Source organism: Sciurus vulgaris (assembly GCF_902686455.1).
Source record: "Sciurus vulgaris genome assembly, chromosome: 12".
NCBI classification, from domain to species: Eukaryota; Metazoa; Chordata; class Mammalia; order Rodentia; family Sciuridae; genus Sciurus; species Sciurus vulgaris.
In genome coordinates, this window is record NC_136473.1 from 39,337,070 (window position 1) to 39,360,420 (window position 23,351).

General features: G+C 34.9%; 1 protein-coding gene across 32 annotated transcripts in view; it reads left to right on the forward strand.

Annotated features, from left to right (window-relative positions):
* Positions 1-23,351, forward strand: part of PARD3 (par-3 family cell polarity regulator) — a 685,332-nt gene that overhangs the window by 337,783 nt on the left and 324,198 nt on the right. For all 32 annotated transcript variants that reach the window (XR_013758404.1, XR_013758405.1, XM_079107658.1 and 29 more), the window contains one exon: positions 5,061-5,239. Coding sequence is in view for 30 of the 32 variants with exons in the window: in XM_079107658.1 (XP_078963784.1) it covers positions 5,061-5,239 (179 nt within the window). In the remaining 2 variants the exon portion in view is untranslated. The remainder of the gene's footprint in view (positions 1-5,060; positions 5,240-23,351) is intronic.

Sequence of the window (23,351 nt, forward strand, 5' to 3'; positions counted from 1 at the left end):
AGACAAGTAGATTTTAATATAACAAGAAAGGTCATATCTGAGAAACGATTCTTCGTACTTTTGTATCAAAGAATATCCATGATTATCTCAAGGATATTAAAATATTATTCCCTCTTCTACATTTTTGTGAAGTATATTTGTACTGATGTATTTCGCCATACTGGAGCAGATTGAATGTGAAAGCAGCTACAAGATTCCAGATGTCATCTATTAAGCAAAATGTGGAACAGTGGCATGCTCCCCATTCAATATGCTTTGTTTTGTAAAATAGTTTTCATAAACTGATGTTGTTTATGTTAACATGTAACAGGTTTACAATTGTTACTTTCAAGTGAGTGAATGAATAAATACTCAATTTTTCTCATTTTTATTCACAAAATGATCAATACCACTAGCTATAAGTTACATAACCAAAACCTTTTAGAAGTCTTTCATGTTTACAGTGTGTTAAGGTCCTAAGATAAAAGTTTGAGAATCATTAATCTAGGCCTATTCCTTTTGGGCATGCTTTATTATCTTTCATTATCTTATTCATGTTCCTTCATTTTACCTATCAGGTCTCTCCCCTTCTTCTATTTTACTATTTCTGAATTTTTGGGTGCCTCCTTACAATCTACGTATGTAGTAAATGTACTATTTCTTCAATTCCTCAAGATGAAATAGTACTGAGTTAAATCAGTGTATGATTTTGCAGTGCATGAAATTCTGTCTTGAAAACCACAAAATTTTTTTTAACTTTTTAAAAATTTTTACAGACTACATTTTTATTCATTACACACAAATGGGGGTACATCTTTTTCATTTCTATGGTTGTGCATAATGTAGATTCATACCATTCATGTAATCATACGTCAGGTAATGATGTCTGTCTTATTCCACCATTTTTCATACTCCCCACAAAATTCTTCCCAACTGTAAAATTGAGACTTGCATTTATTTCATAGTTACTTACAAATTTTGTTTTCTAATACATTGCAGAATAATAGAAGTGACTTCATGATTTGTGTAGTGACTGAGCAGTGATTCAGAAGCCTGAAGTATTGACTAGGAAATTGTTCTGTGACCCTGTACTCCTCAGATCATCTTTTTGAGCTCCAGCTTACTTATTATCTGTGAAGCTAGTCAGTGTTTTTCCACTCATTTAAATAAAATTTTTTAAAAAGTTAAAATCCCTCCAGGTTATTGGTTCTAATACAGTGTTGCTAAATGTGTGTATGTGTGTGTGTAAAGTGAATAAGAATCCCTTATAATTTTCATGTGATCATAAAACCAAGAAGAAATTATAAATCAATACAGTTCTGAATGGGTACTATCATTCCAGGAGATAATGATGTCTTGCTGATTTGAAATCTTTTATAGTATGAACATAAATCCATGCTGGGGCCTGTTGTTTTAAAAAAATTATATTTAATTGACACACAGTAGTTGTATATTTTTATATGGTACAGTGTAGTATTTCCCTGTATGTAAAATGTGTAATATAAAATTAGCACATCCATTTTCTCAAACGCTGTGTTGTGAATGTTCAAAGTCCTTTCTTCTAGCTATTTTGAATGTATAATAAATTATTATAAACTCTAGTCATCTTACATTATAAACAGTAGAACTTATTCCTTTTATGTAACTGTATTCTTAAATCCATTCACCAGCCTTTCCTTAGCATGTCTACCTGCTGCTCCTGATATCTCTTCCCAGACCCAGACTCTGGTACCCATTATTCCATTTTCTGCCTCAGTGAGATGAGCTTACTTAGCTTCTACCTATCAGTGAGATCATGTGTCATTTGTCTTTCTGTTCCTGGCTTTCATTTAACATGATATTGGGGCTTTTTCATGTGAAGTGCCTTTAGGCTGCTTACATGTAGTCTTATGGCCCAATTTTTGCAGCCCTGGATATCAGGATCACTATGATATTACTTGGCATTCCTCTGGAAAGAATACACTGTTTAGTTCTTTCATTGAATTCTGTTCTTTTCTCATCATCTTGGCACTTAACTCTAGGACACCTTCCTGAATTTGACAGTAGACACAGACCTAAGAGTGGGTCCTGAAATTGCACAGGATTATCAGTTACAAGGCACTGCGAAGAAAAGACCCAGACTATGTTCTTATTAATTTTTTTTAATCAGTTTCACTGAAATGAAAACATGATTTAATTCATGAAGCACTTAAAGGAAGGACTGCATAATCAAACATCTTCTAGGGCATCCTTCCCCTTGCAGTTTATATAAATGCTGACCTGGCACTGTGCCCCATCATCCACCTATCAGAGACAGCCCACAGGGTCTGCTGCCTCTGTTCTAATGTCCCTCTTCTCTAAGACCCTTTCTTTCCCCAAGTCACATCTTTTTTGTGAAGGTTCTGTAACTATATAGAGGGGATAAAATAAGAATTATTTTTGCCCTGTTTCAGACTAAGAGATTAACATAACTTCATGCCTGCTCAGAGGATGAGATGGTTCTCATTATTCATCTAATTGAAATCATGTAATATATTCTCCTGAAGACATTTATGAACACAAGTAGAGTAAGCTGTTTTATTGTGCTTAAGTTCAGTGAAATTATATAGCCCCTCAATTTATTTTGGAGTTGGAATATATTTTTATGTGGCTATTACAGTTAGTAGGCAAGGCTTTTGGGTCCCCCCTGCACCCTTTTTTGTTAAACTTCTTCTTTTCTGGTACTGGGGATTGAAACCAGAGGTGTGAGGGTAAACCACATCCTCAGTCCCTTTTTAAGAAATATTTCTATTTTTTAAAATTTTGGTGTATGGACTTGTTCAGTTGCTTAGGCCCTCACTATGTTGCTGAGACTGACTTTGAACTTGTGATCCTCCTGCCTTCGCTTCCAAGTCACTGGGATAACAGGCACACACCACTGCAGCCAGTGCTCTCTGTACCATTTTTAAAGACCTTTTCTTGTGAACTAATAGTACTTCTTTTTGGCATAAACACTAGAGTAAGGGAAGGGGGAAGGGGAGGGAGATTAGTGTACCGAGTTGTTTAATAACTGAATAACAACACTCTAATTGGAAAACAACAGAATCCACATCTAAGTAACTATTGTGATTGTTCAGAATATTTTAGTCCCCTGCCCTTTTGGGTTACTTTTTGGCTTATATTTTTCATTTGGTAATTCTGGGAATGATTTTGTTTCCTCTTGGCAGAGAACTTTCCTTCTAAGAGTATTGTAATATTAACACACACAGATTCTTAGATGCATATGATTGTGAATTTCTTTTGAGAGTAACTGTATGTATGATGTATGTATCTATGTATGAATGTATGTAGGTATGCATGTATTTTGGTGCAAATTATAAGCAGTGGCAGCTCTCATAGATCAGACACACTTAAAAGCCAGAAACTCTCCTCTACAGTTTTCATGTGTGTATTTCTCCTAGTAAATTAAGATAACTACTGACACTTTTAAATTTAGTGATGTGCATTGTTTTCCTTCTGGTAATGTTACTTAGTCTGTATTATTTTTATCAAATCCTCATGATGTAGAAGCAAATGTTAAATGCAGTATAAGTATGATATGCTTCTGTTTTTTTCTTGATCATTTCTAATTTGGAGATTGTTGGATTTACAGTGGCTTAAGTATAACTATCTCTCTCTCTCTCTCAATATATATTATATATATATTATATATATTTTGAGAGAGATATATAAATATATATATATATATTTATATATATATTCTGATCCTCAAGGATCTTGTGTTCACACCATTGTTTGTGTCTACATCAATGTTTCCAAAATGTTTCTCATAGAGTAAATAATGAGTTTACTGCTTTGTGGTTGAAACTATTTTGTTAAGAGTGCATTTTTAAAAAATAAATATTTGACTTGTATTTTACTTTTTGGATATGAATGAAATATAATTTAATCTAAGTTTTGTGTCTTATGTTTATTGTGTTTTTGAGTGATTTCACTCAGGTGATGAATAAGACTTTTAGCTCTGATTCTACCTGCCTCAGACTCATTTACCTTATTCTTCTCTCATCTTTTTGTAGTTCTATTCCTGCTCTGCTGTAACAGTGATCCTATCTGCCAAGATGTTTTCAGAGATACTAATACATGTTTGCCTCAATTTGTTAATGATTTTGTTACAGCAGTTGCAGGCAAACTCTTGTATGTGAATACAGTTGTTCACTTACTGTCTTTCATGTAATTGTGTATGTTAGCAATAGCAAACACTTCTGCACATTAACATAGTACTTTCAAGAGTTAGTTTATCTTAAGGTAAATAAGTATGTTTTGTTGAACACTTTCTGATACTATGTTATTTTTTAAAAAAAGGAAACATTTAACAAAATTATTTAGTAGAATATTTATATTGTCTAGGTTTTGTATTTTTTATTTAGGAGATATAATTAGGTTATATGCAGTTTTGTTTAGTTGCTTAGATTTGTTATTTTTTATAGAATATAATTCATTTAGAAGTACATAAAACCAATAATTATTGTTGGTCATCTCCATTGAGTACATAGGCACTGTTTCCTCATTTAGTCCTTGAAGTACCTTTAAGATAAAATATATTATTTCATTGTTGATACAGTAGGGAAAGACGAGAGATAGAGGACAGCTGGGTTTCCTATCAAGAGCCACAGAGATAATGGTGGAGAAGCCCAAATACATGCCCTGACATCTCTCCCAGAGCTGATCCCTCATCACATCTCTTTCACCATAAATGGTTTTATAGGAACCAGGGAGCTAGGCATGGTGGCCCATGCCTGTAATCACAGTGGCTCAGGAAGCTGAGGCAGGAGGATTGCAAGTTTAAAGCCATCCTGAGCAACTTAGTGAGGCCCTAAGAACTTAGGGAGATCCCTAAAAATGGACTCGGTTTGTGGCTCAGTGGTTCAATTCCTGGTACCAAAAAATAAAATAAATAAAATAAAGGAACCAGTGGATTTGCATTTAGCATGGTGAGCTACTATCTCTGTTTAAGAAGCCTTCTATTTTTTCATCTTTGGGATTTAATTACCCTGATCCTAACATAGAGTTTTCAGACATTAGCATCCACATTTTAAACATAATGCTTTTATTTGTGTTTTTAGATATGCCTCTTCACGTCCGACGAAGCAGTGACCCAGCTTTAATTGGCCTCTCAACTTCTGTCAGTGATAATAATTTTTCTTCTGAAGAGCCCTCAAGGAAAAACCCTACACGCTGGTCAACAACAGCTGGCTTCCTCAAACAGAACACTGCTGGTAGTCCCAAAGCCTGTGACAGGAAGGTAACCACCTCTCGTGTTTGCTGCCACCTTTGCATCTCTTGTCTTCTTGGTATCCATGATAAGTGTCCTGTCGGGTAGACCTTTTGCTCCTAGGGCTTCCTTGCTGTGGCCATTTGTGGTTGTATTATTGACTTTCACATCAAAGTTCAGACAACCAATTTTGTATTATGGTTGAATTTTCTGATGAAGTTCAGTGATATGTGTAGTATATTCTTATTTATCTTTTTATTTAGGAAAGAACTCTACCACTGAGCTATATCCCCAGCCTTATATATCCATATTTTGCCTTGATATTATGTTCTTACGATTAAAAAGTAGTACTTTTGGCCAGGTGCAATAGTGCATTCCTGTCATCCCAGCTTCTGGAGGGGCTGAGGCAGGAGGAATGCATGTTCAAGGCCAGCTTCAACAACTTAGTGAGTCCCTGTCTCAAAATGGGGCAGGGGAGGCGGGGTGGAGGTGGGCATTAGGGATGTAGCTCAGTGGTTAAGCACATGTGGGTGCAATCTTTAAATAATATAAAACAAATAAAAATTATAGGAAAAGGAAAAATTTCAGCATTTTACACACACGTAAGGAAAATTTCACATTAGCTCATGAGGTACATTAAAGAACTTCTTATGGACTTTAAGGATGAAAGTGGACTTCATGGTACTTTATTCTGAATGCTGAATTGATCATTTTTTTCACATCAAAATGGAAATATGCTGTCTGGTCAATGCCGTTTGCTTCCTTGACTGAATCTATTTGAGTCTTTGACCTAATTTACGTAGTCCAAGTAAACATACTTAGTCTATGTGGTCTACTTTATAAAGTTTTTTTTTAAGTGCTTGTAGTCATCTATTCCTACAGAAGGTGTCCTATTACGTTCTATCATGCCTATAGCCTTTTTTCATTTACTCTGTGAGGTTTAAGCTAAGTTTGTCATCTTTGCCACTGAATCTGTTGAATAGATAGATGCTCAGTAAACAATTGTTGAATGATTTAATAAACACTTTTCAATGTTGCCAGTAATTTAACATAGTATGTAGTGAGAAATGTGGAAATAATATCAATCCTATCAATATCAAAATGGATATAGTTTGAGATTTGATTGATTTATTCTTTGCATGTATGTAAAAATGCCTAATATTTTAATTTTGTGTTCCAATAGACTCTTTTTTTCTATTAGTTCAAATTAAAAAAAAAAAAGGGCTACATGGAATATACAAGTTGAAACTGAGAAGAATGTTCTAGGAAAAATAATGTGTACTTCAGTTTCTGATTTTTTTGTATTAGGAATTTTACTGTTAAGGTCAATTTCCTAAAATACTTTGTTTTTGTAGGTTGTATGAGGATCCACATTGAATTGATTCCTTATTAAGATCAACTTGAAATTTTAGAGCACTCTGTCATTGCAGTTGACTGTCCAAAGGAGTGTAATCCATTTTCTGGATTGGTTTCATGGTACTAATTTTCATTTAGAATAGATCCATTTTACATGGGTATTCAGAAATGCACAAGCAAGTCAAGTTTGTAATTTTAAAAAATTAAATTCAATATTGTTTCCATGCATTGATGTGTGCAGGTCAGAAGACAGTATAGTAATTGGGGTTTATTATTTATTTTCATTCCTTGTCTTCAGTAAGTGCAGGCCATTTAGCTCATCTCGTAGAGTTCCTGCCTCTCATGCTGGAGGCCTGGTTTCGAGTTCCCAGCACTCTGGGATTGTGGAAACAACAAACAAACGAAACAACCTTGTCTTCAGTATATGAGCAGTTAAGTTACAGAAAATAGACCAATTTTTTCCACTTTCCACATTTTTTAAATTGATGCATTATAGTTGTACATAATAATGGGATTTGTTGTTACATATTTGTACATGCACACAATATAACAACATAATTTGACCATTATTGCTCCTCAGGGTCTCCCCTTCCATCTGTCTCTTCTGCTGATCTCCTTTTGATTTTCATGAGATCCCTGACCCCACTTTTCTTTTTCTTTTTCCTTTCTGGCTTCCACATATGAGAGAAAACAGGACTCTTGACTTTCTGAATCTGGCTTATTTCGCTTAACATGATGGTCTCTAGTTTCATTCATTTTCCTGCAAATGACCTAATTTCTTTTTTCTTTCATTGCATGTGTAACATTTTCTTCATCCTTTCATCTGTTGGTGGACACCTAGCCTGGTTTCATAGTTGGGCTATTGTGAATTGTGCCGCTATAAACATAGGTATACATGTATCACTGTAATATGATGACTTTAATTCTTTAGTATAAATGCAGTGGAGTGGTACAACTGGGCCATATGGTGGTTCCATAACTAGTATTGAGAAATCTCCATATAGACTTACATAGTGGTTGTACTAATTTACAATACCACTAACAGTGTATAAGTGCACATCAGTTTTTAACATAAGACATTTTGATCATGATGGAATTAATACTTACAACTTGGTTTTTACAAAACACTGGATGGGCTCACAATGACCCAGACTGGGTCTGAAGAACTTTAAAAACTAGAGGAAGGTACATCTGGCCTGCCTCTATGAAGAAGCAAGGCTTCAGCCCTCCTTTGGTCCACATGCTGTCTCCAGGTATGCTAATATTGCCTCTCCTCACGTGGCAAACTGGAGACTGAACCTAAAAATGCTGCCATCCAAGAAATACCGTTTTTATGACTGCCATTAAATCTCATGCTTCCGAATCTGAGGAGGCAGAGTCCAGTTTGTGTCCAGACTCTGACCTGTAGGAAAGTATGAAGACAGATCTTTGCCTTCCACCTTCTGAGCAGTGGAAAGTGAGAGGAGGGTTTAGATGCTCACTTTCAGTTATCCACATCCACCTTACTGGTTGTGCTTTAAATAATGTGAGTCCGTCATTGTGAAATATTTGGACATGTTCAAGAAGAACCAAATGAAATTATTGATGACTACAAACCACAACCAGTATTAAAATGTTAGAGTTTTGTGTCTGTATGAAGGAGGGAGAGAAGAAGGGAGGGAGGGAGGTTTAGAAAGAGAAGAGGATGGGGATGGGGACCAGGAAAAGAGATACCCGTGGGGAATGTCACCGGTGGCCTATTTTCTCCAACATGGCTCCACCTCCTGCAGTTTCCAACACCTCCCAATAATGCTGTCAAATTATTATTCTATTACTGGATTAATCCACTGATGAGGTCAGAGCCCTCATATCTAATCACCTCCCAAGAGCCCTCCCTCTGAACACTGTTGCACTGGGGACCAAGCCTTCAACACAGGAGTCTCTGGGGGACACTTCATATCCAAACCATAACACTTATTTTCAGTTATGAAAAGACTTTCCATCTTCTTAATATTCAGAAAGGAGGTTGGAGGAAAGCATACTTGCTGATTAGGCACAAAGCATTAAGTATATTTATTTCTGTAGAGTCCGCGAAAGCTTACTTATGCTGGGTAATTTGAAGTTGGCATAAATTCTTGTCAGTTTGTAGTGGTTTAAGTTTTCACACACATAAATTAATTAAATGTTCATAGTCTTGTGATTTGTTGATCCTTAATAGTTAAAATCAGTGAATGTTCTTGAACAACTCGTCTACATTGTTATGTGGATTATATTCTTCCACATTGCATAAGCATAACAAATAGTTCCAGAACAATGCACCCATCTAATAAAATTTCTTATTTATGACCAGGAAAGTTCTGTTCTGGTATGTTTGAACAACTATTGTGTCTAACCCTCTCCTGTGATTCCACCCCACATATGAGAAGTGGAATCTTTCTAGTTGAAACCGTGGTAATATTTTATTCCACTAAAAAATTGAAAGGCCACATGAAAAGACTTTTATGATGGATGATGCTAAACTTGCCTCAAGCTTGGAGAGACCAATTGTTCTATGGGCTTCTGGGTTTGTTAAACTTCCTTATGCTTTTATTTGGAGGTAAGATGTAGAGTCAAGAGAGTTTGCTCTCCTCAAACTTCTTCAGGTTATTTGCTGATTCCTTTTTCCAGCATTTTGGGATGGACTACCTTTTCCATCATTTTAGAGAACATTTTCTTCTCATTATGTGTGGAAAATATCTTGCTGGAAAGCTGTATTTTCTTTTGAGATTTCATGTTTGCTTAATATTTCATCTTGGGAAACAAGATTTAGAATTGTAGTCAGTGTGAATACTTAAATCATTTTGTCATCTCTTTGGTCTTCCTTAGTGTCACTGTGACTAAAGAGGCCAAATTGTGTGTGGAGGAGCCTTTGATTTGTTCCATCAAAAAAGACGTAATGAGGCACTTAGCAGAAACAGTTTACCGGGAAGTTCCAAGGATAAAGACTGTATATAATTTTTACTGATCATTTGTCATAAGCCATTGTTCCTTTCCTCTAAATAATGACAGATCTTGCTTTTCTAGATTATATACCCTCTTCCCTTGTAAAAAAATAAATAAACCTAGGTAGATTTAGCATAAAAAATGTGTTGGACAACTTTCTAAGAAAGATTCTTACCTATTAAGGAAAGGGGAAGAAAGTGATAAAGAAAACATATAACATATTGCATTGGCCTTTTTTTTTTTTTTCCATTCCAATTTTTCAATGCTCTGAGCTTGGAATGTTTCTAACCCCCTGGGTTTATTATTTTTGTTTGATTTAGCTGTTTGATGTGTTTGGTGTCTTTTCAGCATCTCCTGATACCTGCACCCTCTTAGATGCTTTCTTAATTATATTTCTGTCATCTTTCTTTTCTATTAGAAAAGTGGGCTCTTTCTTCTACACTTAGAAAAAACAATTTGTGCTGTTGAAGATTGAGCACCGTAGCCTCATACGTGCTAGGCAAGTGCTCTGGCCTAGAAAGTTATTTTTACAAATATTTCTTACAGTATATTTTACGGTTCTCAATGAATATTTTTCTGGTAATAATAAAGCCTATGCTTTTCATTTACCAAATAATAAAAGGTAAAGAGAAGCAGATAAGTCATTTGAAATCTTGAAGAAGAGTGGTATTGACATTTTGATGTCCTAACTTCAGCACTTCTGTGACACCTAGCCATATAAGTTCACACAGATATTGGCAGTCCTTACTGCCAGTGAGAAATTACCCAGTAGTATAGTTAGACTTTCAGCTTATTTTCCTAATTTTTTTTTTTGAGAGAGAATTTTTCTATGTCTCTTAAAAATTGGTAGCTTGAATAATATTCTGTCATGTATTGAGCTTTTTATAGTTGGTGTTTATTAACTTTATTTGGTGGATTTTCTTTTGTTTGACATTTATATTTTTACCAATTTTGTTTGTTCTTACAAGTAACCTTTAGAAGTGCCCTTCAGAGAATATCCTTATATATCAATTTCTGTTGACATCTCTGACTATTTTCTTAGACTAGATTCCTGGAGTAGACTTATTTGATCGAGGAGATGAACATTTTTTAAAACCATTGGTAATTATTTCATATAAATTCATGAATAATAAAATATAAAATACTTATAAAGTATAAAGCATTATTAGAAGTCCTGACACAACTTAATAGCTTGATGGCTTTGAGTATGCATTAGAAGTACCTGTGGATTTTTAAGAGAGGAAACACACACGCAAAAACAGATTCCATTACCCAGTCTAGGAAATTTGTCCATGTTTCCTTAAAGCTTCTTTGTTGATTCCTCAGCTCATTCTTGTGAGAACCTCAAGTCTAGCTAAAAGCGAAAGTGTGTTTGCAAATAGGAGTAAATTGAGTATTTTGAGGTATTTTTTTCCTTTTAGTCGTAGAAGAATAGAATCTGGAACATTCATTATATTTGGTTTTGTGACATTTTTCTTCATACTTGAATTGCACCAATTTATTCTTTGTAGGTGAAAATCAATTAAAATTAATTTATTCTTAAAAATTTTAAAGACAAAATTTTCAAATATTGAATCTTCCCATCAATGTAAAACTAGAATTGGACATATATCTTTGAGGTTGAAGATGTAATACAAACAGTGCTTCTGTCTACTGTCACTTTGTGCATCCTTTCCCACCAGCCCACCCACTGCCTTCCATGTGCATTTGAATGCAAAAGGTCAAGGTGTTCAACTCTTGGTATCATATCTGAGGTCACCAATGATAATTCAGGCACATTTCATCTCCAGAAAATGCCCATTTTGTTTTATTGAGGGTGAGAAGAAGTTTGCTGTCAATATGCACACAGTAGACTGATAAATAACATCCAATCCAATTGCATACTGTTCTTAAATAGCTTCTTTCATGTTTGCTTATTTAGTAAGAAGTGATTCTTCATTTTACCTTTCTGCTCCCCTTCCCCTTTCAGAACTCCTTGGTTTCCTGGTCTCTACTTCCTATTTATTTTCTCTAGTGTATAAAACCAGTTGTCATGTTGGTAAATTTGAAAATACAATTTTGGTTTTAAACTTGTACCCTTGACCACTAGGCTATTGAGAAAAATATTCTCTATCTTTTGGTTATTTGTGAGCTGAGCATTGCTGCCAGTGTTACAGTAACCATCCAAAGCCCCAAAGGATGAGCTGAGATAGTTCTTTAAAACCACATGTTCCCTCTGTGACAGACCTATAGCTGTGTTTAATTTTCTGCGGCATTAGCTTCAAGGAAGATCCAGCTGAGACCTAGATCTTAGACTACTCTGCTGTAACATTTGTATTTCCTGTTAGAGGTCTCTAAAACTATAAATTTTATCCTTCTGCTTTGCATATTAAAAGATTTTAAATTGAACACAGTGCGTTTTTAGACTTTCAGTCAGTGGTGGTTATAATCATTACTACAATAGGCCGACTTCAAGTGCCAAGCTCACCTAGCCTGATTTGTTAATAATCTAGTCTCATATATTTCTATGCCACATTTAGGAATGTAATCTGCCTTCATGTGCTTTAAATATTATAATTTGTGTTCAAAGTTTTAAAATCCTAACATTCTATTGAGAAAAATTTTATTTGAAATGGGATGTGATATTTTTAGAGCTCACACATCATCCCAGGAATATAAATCCAAAATAAAATCAGAATGTTCATTGAGCCTCCTCAAAGTTACATATAGTACAAAAGGAAATGAATATTCTGTACCTGTTTTTCTTAGAGGCGAGGACAAGGAAATAGCATTGACTATTTTGATCAAAAATTCACATAGTTTTTACCCACTTAAAATACTTTGGCCTTATTTAATCTTTAAAATTTTATTTCTATTTTTAATTTTTGATAATTTAGCTTATAAACTTACCCATTTTGAATCATGAAGTGAGATCTAGACCCTTAAGTTCCTGCCATAAACTAGAAAAGTATCAGATGGTATTGCCTGAGACTGAAGCACCTGGGGTTTGCGTTCTAACTGTTCCAGTTTTGAGTGTCCTTAGTTTTAATTTGCATGTATTCTCAGTGCTATTGTGTTCTGGGATGCCTTTGGAGGAATACATTCCAGTCAAGTGTTTTTGCACCTTGGAGGTTACAAGTGTTTTCCATTTATACTAGTCAGCTTCACATTACCAAATTGAAATACTTGAGGCAGTTAATTTTAAAGAGCTAACACTGGGATCCACTGGTAGCACACTTGTCTGGTTTGTTCAAGGCCCTGGGTTCAGTTCTCAGTACCACAAAAACAACAAACTAAGATTTATTTGGGCTTATTGTTCTGAAGTTTCCAGTCCAAGTTCAGGTGGTTCCATTGCTTTGAGTGTCTATTGAGGGCAGCATGTTTTGGAGGAGTCCATGGTGTAACAAACCACATAAGCATGTACTTGAAAGTGGACAGACAAGAAGGGGCCAGGGTTCCAAAGACCTGAGGACTTCCTGCGAAGTCACATCTCTGAGGTACATAGTACCCTCTCAATATTGCTACTCTGGGGACCAACCTTTTAGAAGTACATGGACCTCAGCTGAGATATTCTACCAAATTCAAGCTTAGCACCATCTCTCCTGTCTCTATACCACATCTGCTTTTGAGGCTTTAATATTTTCATGGAAGGTTAGCCACATGGTCTTGAGTACCTGCTATTTTCAGGCACTATGCTAAGTTTGGTGTGCTGGTAGTTTACATATTATATTTCATTTAACCACTCTCCAAAAGTTCAGGTACTGTTGATATTTCCATTTTATTGTTCATTGGTTAAAACTAACTTATGAAATTTAGATAACTCACCTGATAGACCAGTTCTTATATGCTGAAAGTTGTAATATGAACTCACATTGTCTACTTCTACATTTTGTATTCTTGGGCCTGGGGGGTTTAGCTTAGTGGTAAAGCACTTGCCTAGTATTTGTGAGGCCCTGGGTATGATTCCTAACACCAAAATAAATATATAAAGAAATAATGTCTGTGTTCTTAACAAGTATGCTACCTTCCAATATATTTACAGAGTTTATATATAGCCAAATGTCTATTTGGTTAAAAATTTTAAAATAAAAAATTTATAAATATCTTGTCATACCTTAAAACTCCTAAAACTTTCTGTTAAGAAACTTAAAAATATGAATATAACAACAATGAACATTTATTATTAAAACTGAGAGTTTTGAAAACCCACTGTCTATATTATATTTTAGAATCATTCTTAGAAATATGTGGTCTTCATTAAGGTTTCTACTAACAATCTGATTGTGTTAACTGATCTGTTCCTTTTCACTCCTTCTTCTGTGTCTTTTCTCTAGTCCTTAGAATTTATATTATTGTCATTTTATCATTTTTGAGAAATGACATACTCAGCCTTCTTCTTGATATCCTACATATGATGCTCACAACATCTTAGCAATAACAAAATAGTGATACCATGGGATTATAACCCACGGACTAAAGTAAATATCCATGGTCAGGTGATTGAATAAAAAAAAGATCAATGGGGTGAAGGGACACATTTCTTTAGAGAAGAATTTCAAGCAATATGTGTAATACTTCAGCCCCCAGAAGCTTTGTTTCGTGCTTTAGGATCGGCTGCGCTTACTGATTCATTTCCAAAGAATAGAAAATGGAAAGTGAAAAATACTGACCAGGTCCTGGAGAAACATGGTAGGATCACTATAACCAGATGAATAACAATAGATGAATAGCTATCTAGCTAGCAATGCTAAGCATGGAACCCGGCAAGTGCATGCTAGGCAAGTGCTCAGCCCTTCCCCACTGTTTTTAAACATGCTGCATTCTCCTGGCTGCATACTCCCACTTTTTAATTTTTCTTGAGTCATCCTGATGCTGCAGTTGTTATGTTTCTACTTTAATCAGATTAAGCTTTCTGGAGAGGGCAGGATTTCAACAGGATTTATTCAAAAATTCTTTGATTCACATATTCTGAAGTTCTGATTTTTAGTCAAAATTTGGGGCAAAAATAATTTTCTTGAATATTCTGCTCAGAAAATATGCTTTGTCTCCTGATGGAATGGATGAGAGGTTTTTTGTTGTTGTTTTTGTTTTTGTTTTTGTTTTGTGCTGAGAGTTGAGCCTGGGGCCCTGCTCATGGCATGTGAGCATTTCACAACTGAGTTATACCCTGCACTCCCAAGGGTCTTGATTCTTTAGAAGTTTGTGGTTTCTCTTTCTTTATACTCAGTTCTTCCTAAGAAGAGATGCAAGTGTCTAGAAATGTCATTATTCTTGTTCAAAAGGCAATATTTAGGACAAGATTGTGTTAGGTGAAAATAAACATTTCCTACTTTTTCCAAAATGCCTCCATGGAGATGGATGGTTTACCTGAAGAGATAGTTTTGCAATTATGGGGAAAGATACCTTCTTGTTGTAACTTCCATTGTGTTTAGGAATGAATACAAATGTACCTTATATTGTGTTTAGGAATTTCCACAGAAATTCCCAACAGTTCTGTGAATTCATCTGATTCATTGAAGTCTTGGAATGGTAAGCTTGAAAATACTAAGAAGAAAGTGCTAGTATTTTATATTGTCAGAGTAATTATGATGTAGATATTTCAATCTTCAAATTTTAGTAACTTCTTGAAAAATATGTACACATACACATATACATATGTGTATAGAGATACATTCCTTTTCAAATAGAGTTGAAAAAATATTCAGGTAGATAAATATAAATGATTTGTCATTGTATTAGTTAGCTTTTCACCACTATGACTAAAAACCTGCCAAGAACTATTTAGAGAAGGAAAGATGTGTTTTGTACAGTTTTGGAGGTCTCAGTGCATGGTCAGCCAGCTCCCATGCTCTGAGCCTGAGTCGTAAAGCAGAACATCATGGCAGTTGGGAAGTGGGGAGAGTGGGAGAGAGGGCAAATTATGAATGGGCCAGAGTCAAGATGTAGTGCCCCGGGCACACCCTCAGTGACCTCCTTCCTCCAAATATGCCCTAACTTCCTGCAGTTTCCACCCCCTCCCAGTAGTCCATTCAGCTTTGAATGGATTAACCCGCTGATGAATCCATAGCCCTCATTACCAGTCACTTCCTCAAAGCTCTACCTCTGATCACTGTTGCACTGGGGACTAAGCTTTCAACACATTAGCTTTTGGGGGATCTTCCAGATCTAAAACATAACAATGGTGCACATTTAGATAAGGCATAAGACTGTTGGTATCATGGAATAAGACAAAGACTATTTTACTTTCTCTCCCTCATTTCCTATAATCTCTTCTTCTGTTGGTGTTGTGTGAACCAGTCGGTGCAAATACAGTTGTTGCTTATAACTTTAGTTTTGAGATCAACAGGATTGTGTGTTGTTGAAAGAAAATGACAAGTGTGTACATTTCAAGGTCAGAAATGTATGTCACTTTCTAAAATGATTTAAGATTGTATCAGATTTCATTTTTTTTTAAGAGTCAAGCAATATTAGTCAAATGGTACTCTTCATGTTTATTGTGCTTTAAAAAATTGAGTCAGGTTGTAGAAATGTACTCAGTCGCAGAGCACTTGTCTAGCCACTTGAGGTCCTGGATTCAATTCCCAGCACCAGAGGGGGATAAAAATGAAGCCAGGTGATGTGATTTGTACCAGTAGTCAGCTACTTGGGAGGCTGAAGGCAGAGAATCACTTGAGCCCCTGAGTTTGAGACCTGCCTGGGCAACATAGTGAGAACTCATTTCCAAAAATTAAAATCAAAAATAAATAAATAAATAAGGAAGAAGAATGAGAAAGAAATGACAGACCAGGCTTTTCAAACTTTAATCTTACCTGAAATATCTGTTCTCTGCCCCCACACCCCCTCCTATACTTTGCCAAAAATTATAGGTCAAAATGGAGGCCCTTTTTTCTCTATTCCTAACATTGACTGATTATGGTATGCTTTTGACTCTAGGGGAACTGAGTGGCCATGTTGGTTTTTATGAAGAACTGTGCAAGAAATAAAATGAAAACTTCCATTCTCTCTGTTTCCCTGTTGGTCACATTCTTCAGTTCTTCAGAATCCAAGGGGAATAAACATTTTTATAGAGTTTGGAAAAAAAATCAAACTTCTTTCCTCCTCACCCACTTCTTTTTTTAATTTTTAAATTTATTTTAATTTATTTTTATTTTTTCCTCCCTCCATCCCTCCCACCCCTCTTTTCCCTCTATACAGTCCCTCCTTCTTCCATTCTTGCCCCCCTCCCACCCCCCATTATGTGTCATCATTCACTTATCAGCGAGATCATTCGTCCTTTGGTTTTTTTGAGATTGGCTTATCTCACTTAGCATGATATTCTCCAGTTTCACCCATTTGCCTGCAAATGCCACAATTTTATTATTTTTTATAGCTGAGTAATATTCCATTGTGTGATATATATATATATATATATCACAGTTTCTTTATCCATTCATCAATTGAAGGACATCTAGGTTGGTTCCACAATCTGGCTATTGTGAATTGAGCAGCTATGAACATTGATGTGGCTATATCTCTGTAGTATGCTGATTTTAAGTTCTTTGGGTATAGGCCGAGGAGTAGGATAGCTGGGTCAAATGGTGGGTCCATTCCAAGTTTTCTAAGGAATCTCCACACTGCTTTCCAGAGTGGCTGCACTAATTTGTAGCCCCACCAGCAATGTATGAGTGTACCTTTTCCCCCCACATCCTCTCCAATACCTATTGTTGCTTGTATTCTTGATAATCGCCCATTCTAATTGGGGTGAGAGGGAATCTTAGTGTAGTTTTGATTTGCATTTCTCTTATTACTAAAGATGGTGAATAATTTTTCTTATGTTTGTTGATTGCTTGTAGATCTTCTTCTGTGAAGTGTCTGCTCATATCCTTAGCCCATTTGTTGATTGGGTTATTTGTATTCTTCGTGCATATTCTCCTCACCCACTTCTATGTGTTTTCATAGCTCAAAGGAGATAAACCCAGTATACATGTAAAAAGATCATTGTAACTTACCACAATTTTAAAGCAGCAGTGAACCAACATCTCTACTGAAAATATAATTTATGATCAAAGATTCTTCAGTTGCTGTACCTAACTTTATATAAAAGAATTCAGGAAATACTTTCTGTGGGAGGGTTCAGTCTCTACAAATGGGTGGATACCAGAAATTACTGTCATTACCCTCGAGAGGGAAAAGTGGCATGTCTCCTTACTCAGGAATTGACTAGCAATTGGGCATTGAGATGGGTAGACATGTCCATTCTGATCTCTGCAGAGCATCTGTTGGAAATTCTTTGGATCCCTGTTTCCTCTTTCAGACAGCAAAAGGTTAAGCTTGATGTTCTCTTGTTGTCTGTATTCCAAATCCAGGATACTATAGGGGCTGGGGGCATAGCTAAGAGGTGGAGGATGTGCCTTTTATGTACAAGGCCCAGACTTGATCTCCTGTACTGAGGGGCAGCGGGGGGATCTATATCTAAAATTTTTCATAGTATTCTGAGTTCTTGAAGTGGATTAGGAAAATTTGTTCAAACAAGTAGCCTAAATGAGGCCTTTTTGCTTTCTTTCTCTTCTTTTACGTTCTGGTCTGCTCTATTGATCACACCTTTAGAGAGAGTTGTCCCCTTTTTATGTTTATTTGACCTGAAACCCCATGAGAGATTTTGACCAACCTTTTAGCATACTGGATCCCTTTATGTGGATAGCCTGATGCAGATCTATCTTCTTGGGGTTATTTTTCTTGAGTGATATGGAGATTGTAAACAAGCTGCTGGCCAATTGTATGCTGTACGTTAAAGCCAAAACATTGTGTCTGGTTTTGTTAGTGCATCAACCTGAAGGGTTTACTGTGTATCCAGAAAATTGTCTGCAAATGTAATTGTAATTCTCAAGCCATGTACTTCTATTTTTGTACATAAATTTGTGTGTATGTGCATTTGTCATTCTTTTGAATTTCTCACTCAATTAAATTTAACAGTATAATCTGAAAGTTATTGAGCATGAGTCATATCACATGTAGGGAGTGATAGTTTAGAATTTTCTGGCCAGAAGGAATTTTAACAACTAGGGATGGGGTATCTTTAAAACTTCAAAGGAAAAATAATAAAATTTGAGGTGTACGAGCTGAGAGGTTTTTATTTTTACATTATTAATTTGCTTAGGTAATTTACTTGGATAGATTATTTTCAGTTTTTGTTACTAATTTCTATTCAAAAAGTTAAAAGGTTAAATCAGACATTTAATAAGAAGATATTTATTACTCAAAATTTGAGCATTTGACAAATGTTTGCCTTCAATATTTCTGGATTTTGACATTTTGTGTTAAAATATTTTAAAGATTACAAAGCCAGTGTTGTCTCTTCTTGTACACTCTACTGAAATTTAGCAGAGTATGTATCTGTAACTCACAATTTTGGCGTTTTGACAAAAATGTATGGATATCTGGGCTTCCTGTTTGTCTCATCATGGTTTTGCTGGTGCAAGTTTATAAACACTATTATTTCCTTGGTTTCTTCCATGGCTATCATTAATAGTTATTAAGAATATGAGGGAAACCTGTTATCAAAAAGGAAAGTAAGATGTACATATGAACTAATGTATATTCTCATTCATGTGTTGGATATTGTTTTAAGTATTACAGATTGGAGAAACAGATTGATCTCAGATCAACAACATTAGGCATTTCATATAGTATATGAACCACTAGGTATTTGAAATAATGCTGTTTTTTTTTTTTTCATTTATTATATAGTAAATTCTCCTTACCCACAGGGGTTCTCTCCAAGACTCCCAATGGATGCCTAAAATTTTATATAGTAGTGAACCTAATAATTTAGTGGGTTTTTTTCCTATCTTAACTAAGCATTTAGCATGTTATATCTTTTGCAGTTTCAAGTACAAAAACAAAACAACCTCAGCACATAATTTTCATTCTTAGTATATGGAGAACTTTCACTTTTTTACATAAAGTAAGCACTTCAGAGGTTTTCTTTGGTATACAGCTACTTTGGCACTTTGGGGCCAATATTAGGTGAAATAAGAATTACCTGAACACAAGCACTGTGATACTACTGCATTTGATTGATAATCGTGATGGCTGCTAACTGAGTAATGGGCAAGTAGCATATACAGCATGGGTATGCTGGACAAAGGTTTGGTCCACTTCCGGTTAGGATGAGCAAGAGAGTGAGTGAGAGGGCACAAGGTTTTATCACCCTCCTGAGAATGTTGTACAGTTCCTGTAATTTTCCATTTCACAATTTTGAGGTTGACTGGTAACTAAAACCTCAGAAAGCTAAATCACAGATGAGGGCTAGTAGTATGCTTCAGAATAGCCATGTACCTGTCATAAGTGATGATGAATACAGGTCAAGCATCCCTAATCTGAAAATTCAAAATCTGAAATGCTTCAAAGTCTAAACTTTTTTGAACATCGACCTGATGCCAGTTGGTAAAATTCCACCCTGTGAAACTTTGTTTCTTGCACACAATTACTTAAATATTCTATAAAATTACCTTCATGCTACATGTAAAAGGTATATATGAAATATTAATGAATTTTGCTTTTAGAATTGGGTCTGATACCCAAGGTGTCTCCTTATATATAAGAAAATATTTCCAAATCTGAAAAAAAAAAAAAAAATTCTGAAATCTTAAACAGTTCTTATCCCAAAGCATTATGGATATGGAATTCCAAACCTATGCTGTGTTTGGAATAAAATTCTTTGTTTCTGTATTTTCAAAAATGTCTTGTATGTTGCAGTGGTGCAGTTTTAATCATAGTGAACCAGGAGGCTAATGCAGGAGGATCACAAATTCAAGACCAGCCTCAGCAGCTTATCAAGGGCCTTAGCAATCTAGTGAGACTCTGTCACAAAATAAAAAAATTCAAAGGGGTGGGGATGCAGCTCAGTGATAAAGTCACTTGATTTTAGTCCCCAGTACCAAAAATAATAATAATAAATGTCTTAATAGATATGTAATTGGCTGCAGAACTTTCTGCCTTCATTTACAAGTTGATTATTGAACCTGCTTTTTTTGGTGTGCAAATCAATTTATTCCTCTTCCTCTCTTCCCACTTTTCCCGTTTCCTCTCCCATTTTTCTTTCATTGTTTTTGAAGATGACTTGAAAATCTGAATTTTTATTTACAGGACATTTTATAGTTGTCTTCTTATATGCTTTATCCTTAGTGTTGCTAACAAGGTTGTATTCAGGTGTACCCATCAGGAGCACAAAAGATAAACTCTGACCAGGAAGAGAGGAAAGAGTCTGCTACATTGAATCAACATTGTGATTACTGATGATTTTTAGCAAGCTTCATGTAATTTTTTAGAAAAAAATTATGCAAAGCCATAATTACTAATTTTACTTTAGTCTCATAATTTCAGGTTACATATTCTGAAAATAGTTTCCTTTGTTCTTTGTGTATCATTTCCAGGAGAAATGATAAAGTAGAAAATTGAATTCTCCTTTACCACAATTGCAGCATTGAAAAATGTTTTAAATTTAAAATCTTAAAATCACATGGGAATATTTGAAACCATATGATGCACAGAGGGTGCAAAAGTGAAATTTATATGCATTGAATGTTTTGTGTTTCAAAATGTGGTGTGATTCCTCATGATTTTTAGAAAGGTGTCTGGAATTTTTGTACTGAAACAAAGTGGAAATGTACTTGGGTTTCCTGTAGTAAGACAGAAATGTCCATTACTTCTCCAAAAATCATGAAATAGTTCTGATTTTGCAACATAGGCATGTAGGCTTGCCAAGAAATCTGACCATCAGCTAAATAGCTGTTTCTAGTAGATAAAGCCTTGAAGTCTCAGCTGAGCATGCCAGGAATAAGCTTCTGTCTCAAGGCATTGGTTGGGTTCTATGTGATTTCTTTTTATTGAATTGTAATTGGCTTGGGGAGAAGGGTGGGGGAGAAAGCACACTTACTTTCAGTATCCTGGACCAGATTTACTCCATAACCAGGATGCTACTACCAGGGAGCAACAAATTAATATGCATTTCCCAGCTTGCTGCCTTTTTGACACCTGATGATGTGGCGTACATTTAGATGATAAGGAAAATCCCTGATCACAGTAGGAACATCTGTTTTTTTCTGGCAAGAGGGAAAGTCTTCCCCCATCCAGCACAAAGCTGAATGACTGCTTGGGGCATCCTCTTAAATGGAAGATTAACATAATTTAAAAAATAACAATAAACAAGGAACGTGTAATTCCATATAGTATTTTTTCTTAAAATATCTTTGTAGTATGGGCTTCACTGGAATAAATTATTTCTTGTCATTAGCAATTTTAATAATCATTAGGTTTTTACATATTGATGTTACTGATGGATTTTTTTAAAAAAGTCTAAAAGAGGAGTTCTGTTTTTGATTTGATATTTACTAGTGTACAGAATGGAGACATTAATTTATTCAAGTAATGAAATTGATTTAAAATACATTCTACAGTTTATTATATAGAATAAATTCTACCGTGTTGCAAAATCTGAACAGGAATAAAATTTGACAGTTTGGTTGTCTTTTAAGGTATGAAATAGAGGACTGAAATTTATTTGATTTTAAATTCTTGTTGTTTGGTTCATAAGTGAGTTTGCATGTAGTCTTGCATAGATATAATTAAAACTACCACATTTTAAAAATTTACTCTAAAATACTTTCAAATTGAAAATAGTGTACTATATACATTTCAATGGGAAAATAGTAAATATATAAGTATACATTGTGATGTAGAAAATAAATTGCATTAAAAAGCCTGGTGTGGTGGTGCATGCCTGTAATTCCCTTGGCTTGGGAGGCTGAGGCAGGAGGATCTTGAGTTCAAAGCCAGCCTCAGCAAAAGTGAGGTGCTAAGCAACTCAGTGACACTGTGTCTCTAAATAAAATACAAAATAGGGCTGGGGACGTGGTCATTGGTCTAGTGTCCCTGAGTTCAATCCCTAGTACCCCCTCCCAAAAAAGAAAAGAAAAGAAATTGCATTAAATGATGTTTGTTAATCCATTCACATGATAACTACAGAATAACAGCTTTTCAGGCCTATATTCTTTATCTGCACTTGACTCAAACTTTAGGTGAAATCGTATGGGAGAAAGATGACTGAAATGCTAATAGGACCTAAATGACACTATATAATATAATATATAATATAATATAATATAATATAAATGTTGCTTAGTTGTTAGAAATATGTTTTCAAAATTCTTTACTTAATTGATAATGATTTAAGATTACTATAATTTACTGAACTTTGATTACACAATGAATTAATACATGGATTCATTGATGACTTCCCTTTGAATTAGAGAAACTTATGAGGGGTTAATATCAGTTTTACTTTTCTTATCAATTAACTCTTCAAAGTTGATTATACAAATATAAAATTAAAGAATTTTTCAAGTATGGTGCAAAAAGACAGCTCCTTTAATCTTTAGCCATAGTCTCTGTACTATGATTATTCTGTAGTACCCTGCTGTATTAACTACATGTCATAATGGACTTAAATGGAGAAATAACATACTATTTTTTAGATGCAATTATAAAGAATCACTTTTTCCAAAGACATTGTATACTGTAGTGTGACATTAACTTGAAATATGTGTACATCAGTGGTACACATCTTTCAGTATAAGTCTAAAAACAATTATTACATTTCAGTGGAATACTTTTCATTGAAGTTTATATTGATACTTCTTTAAAGTATTCTCTTAATTTATTACTTTATGAGAGTGTTCTTTTAGAAGTCCATTTTTCTGAAAACATGTGAAATAGGAAACCTAAAAAATATTGAAGAGTAAGCCATCTGCATTGGTGTAGGCCACTGTGTTAAATGCTTGGGTTTAAAGGTGAGCAGTGATCTCTG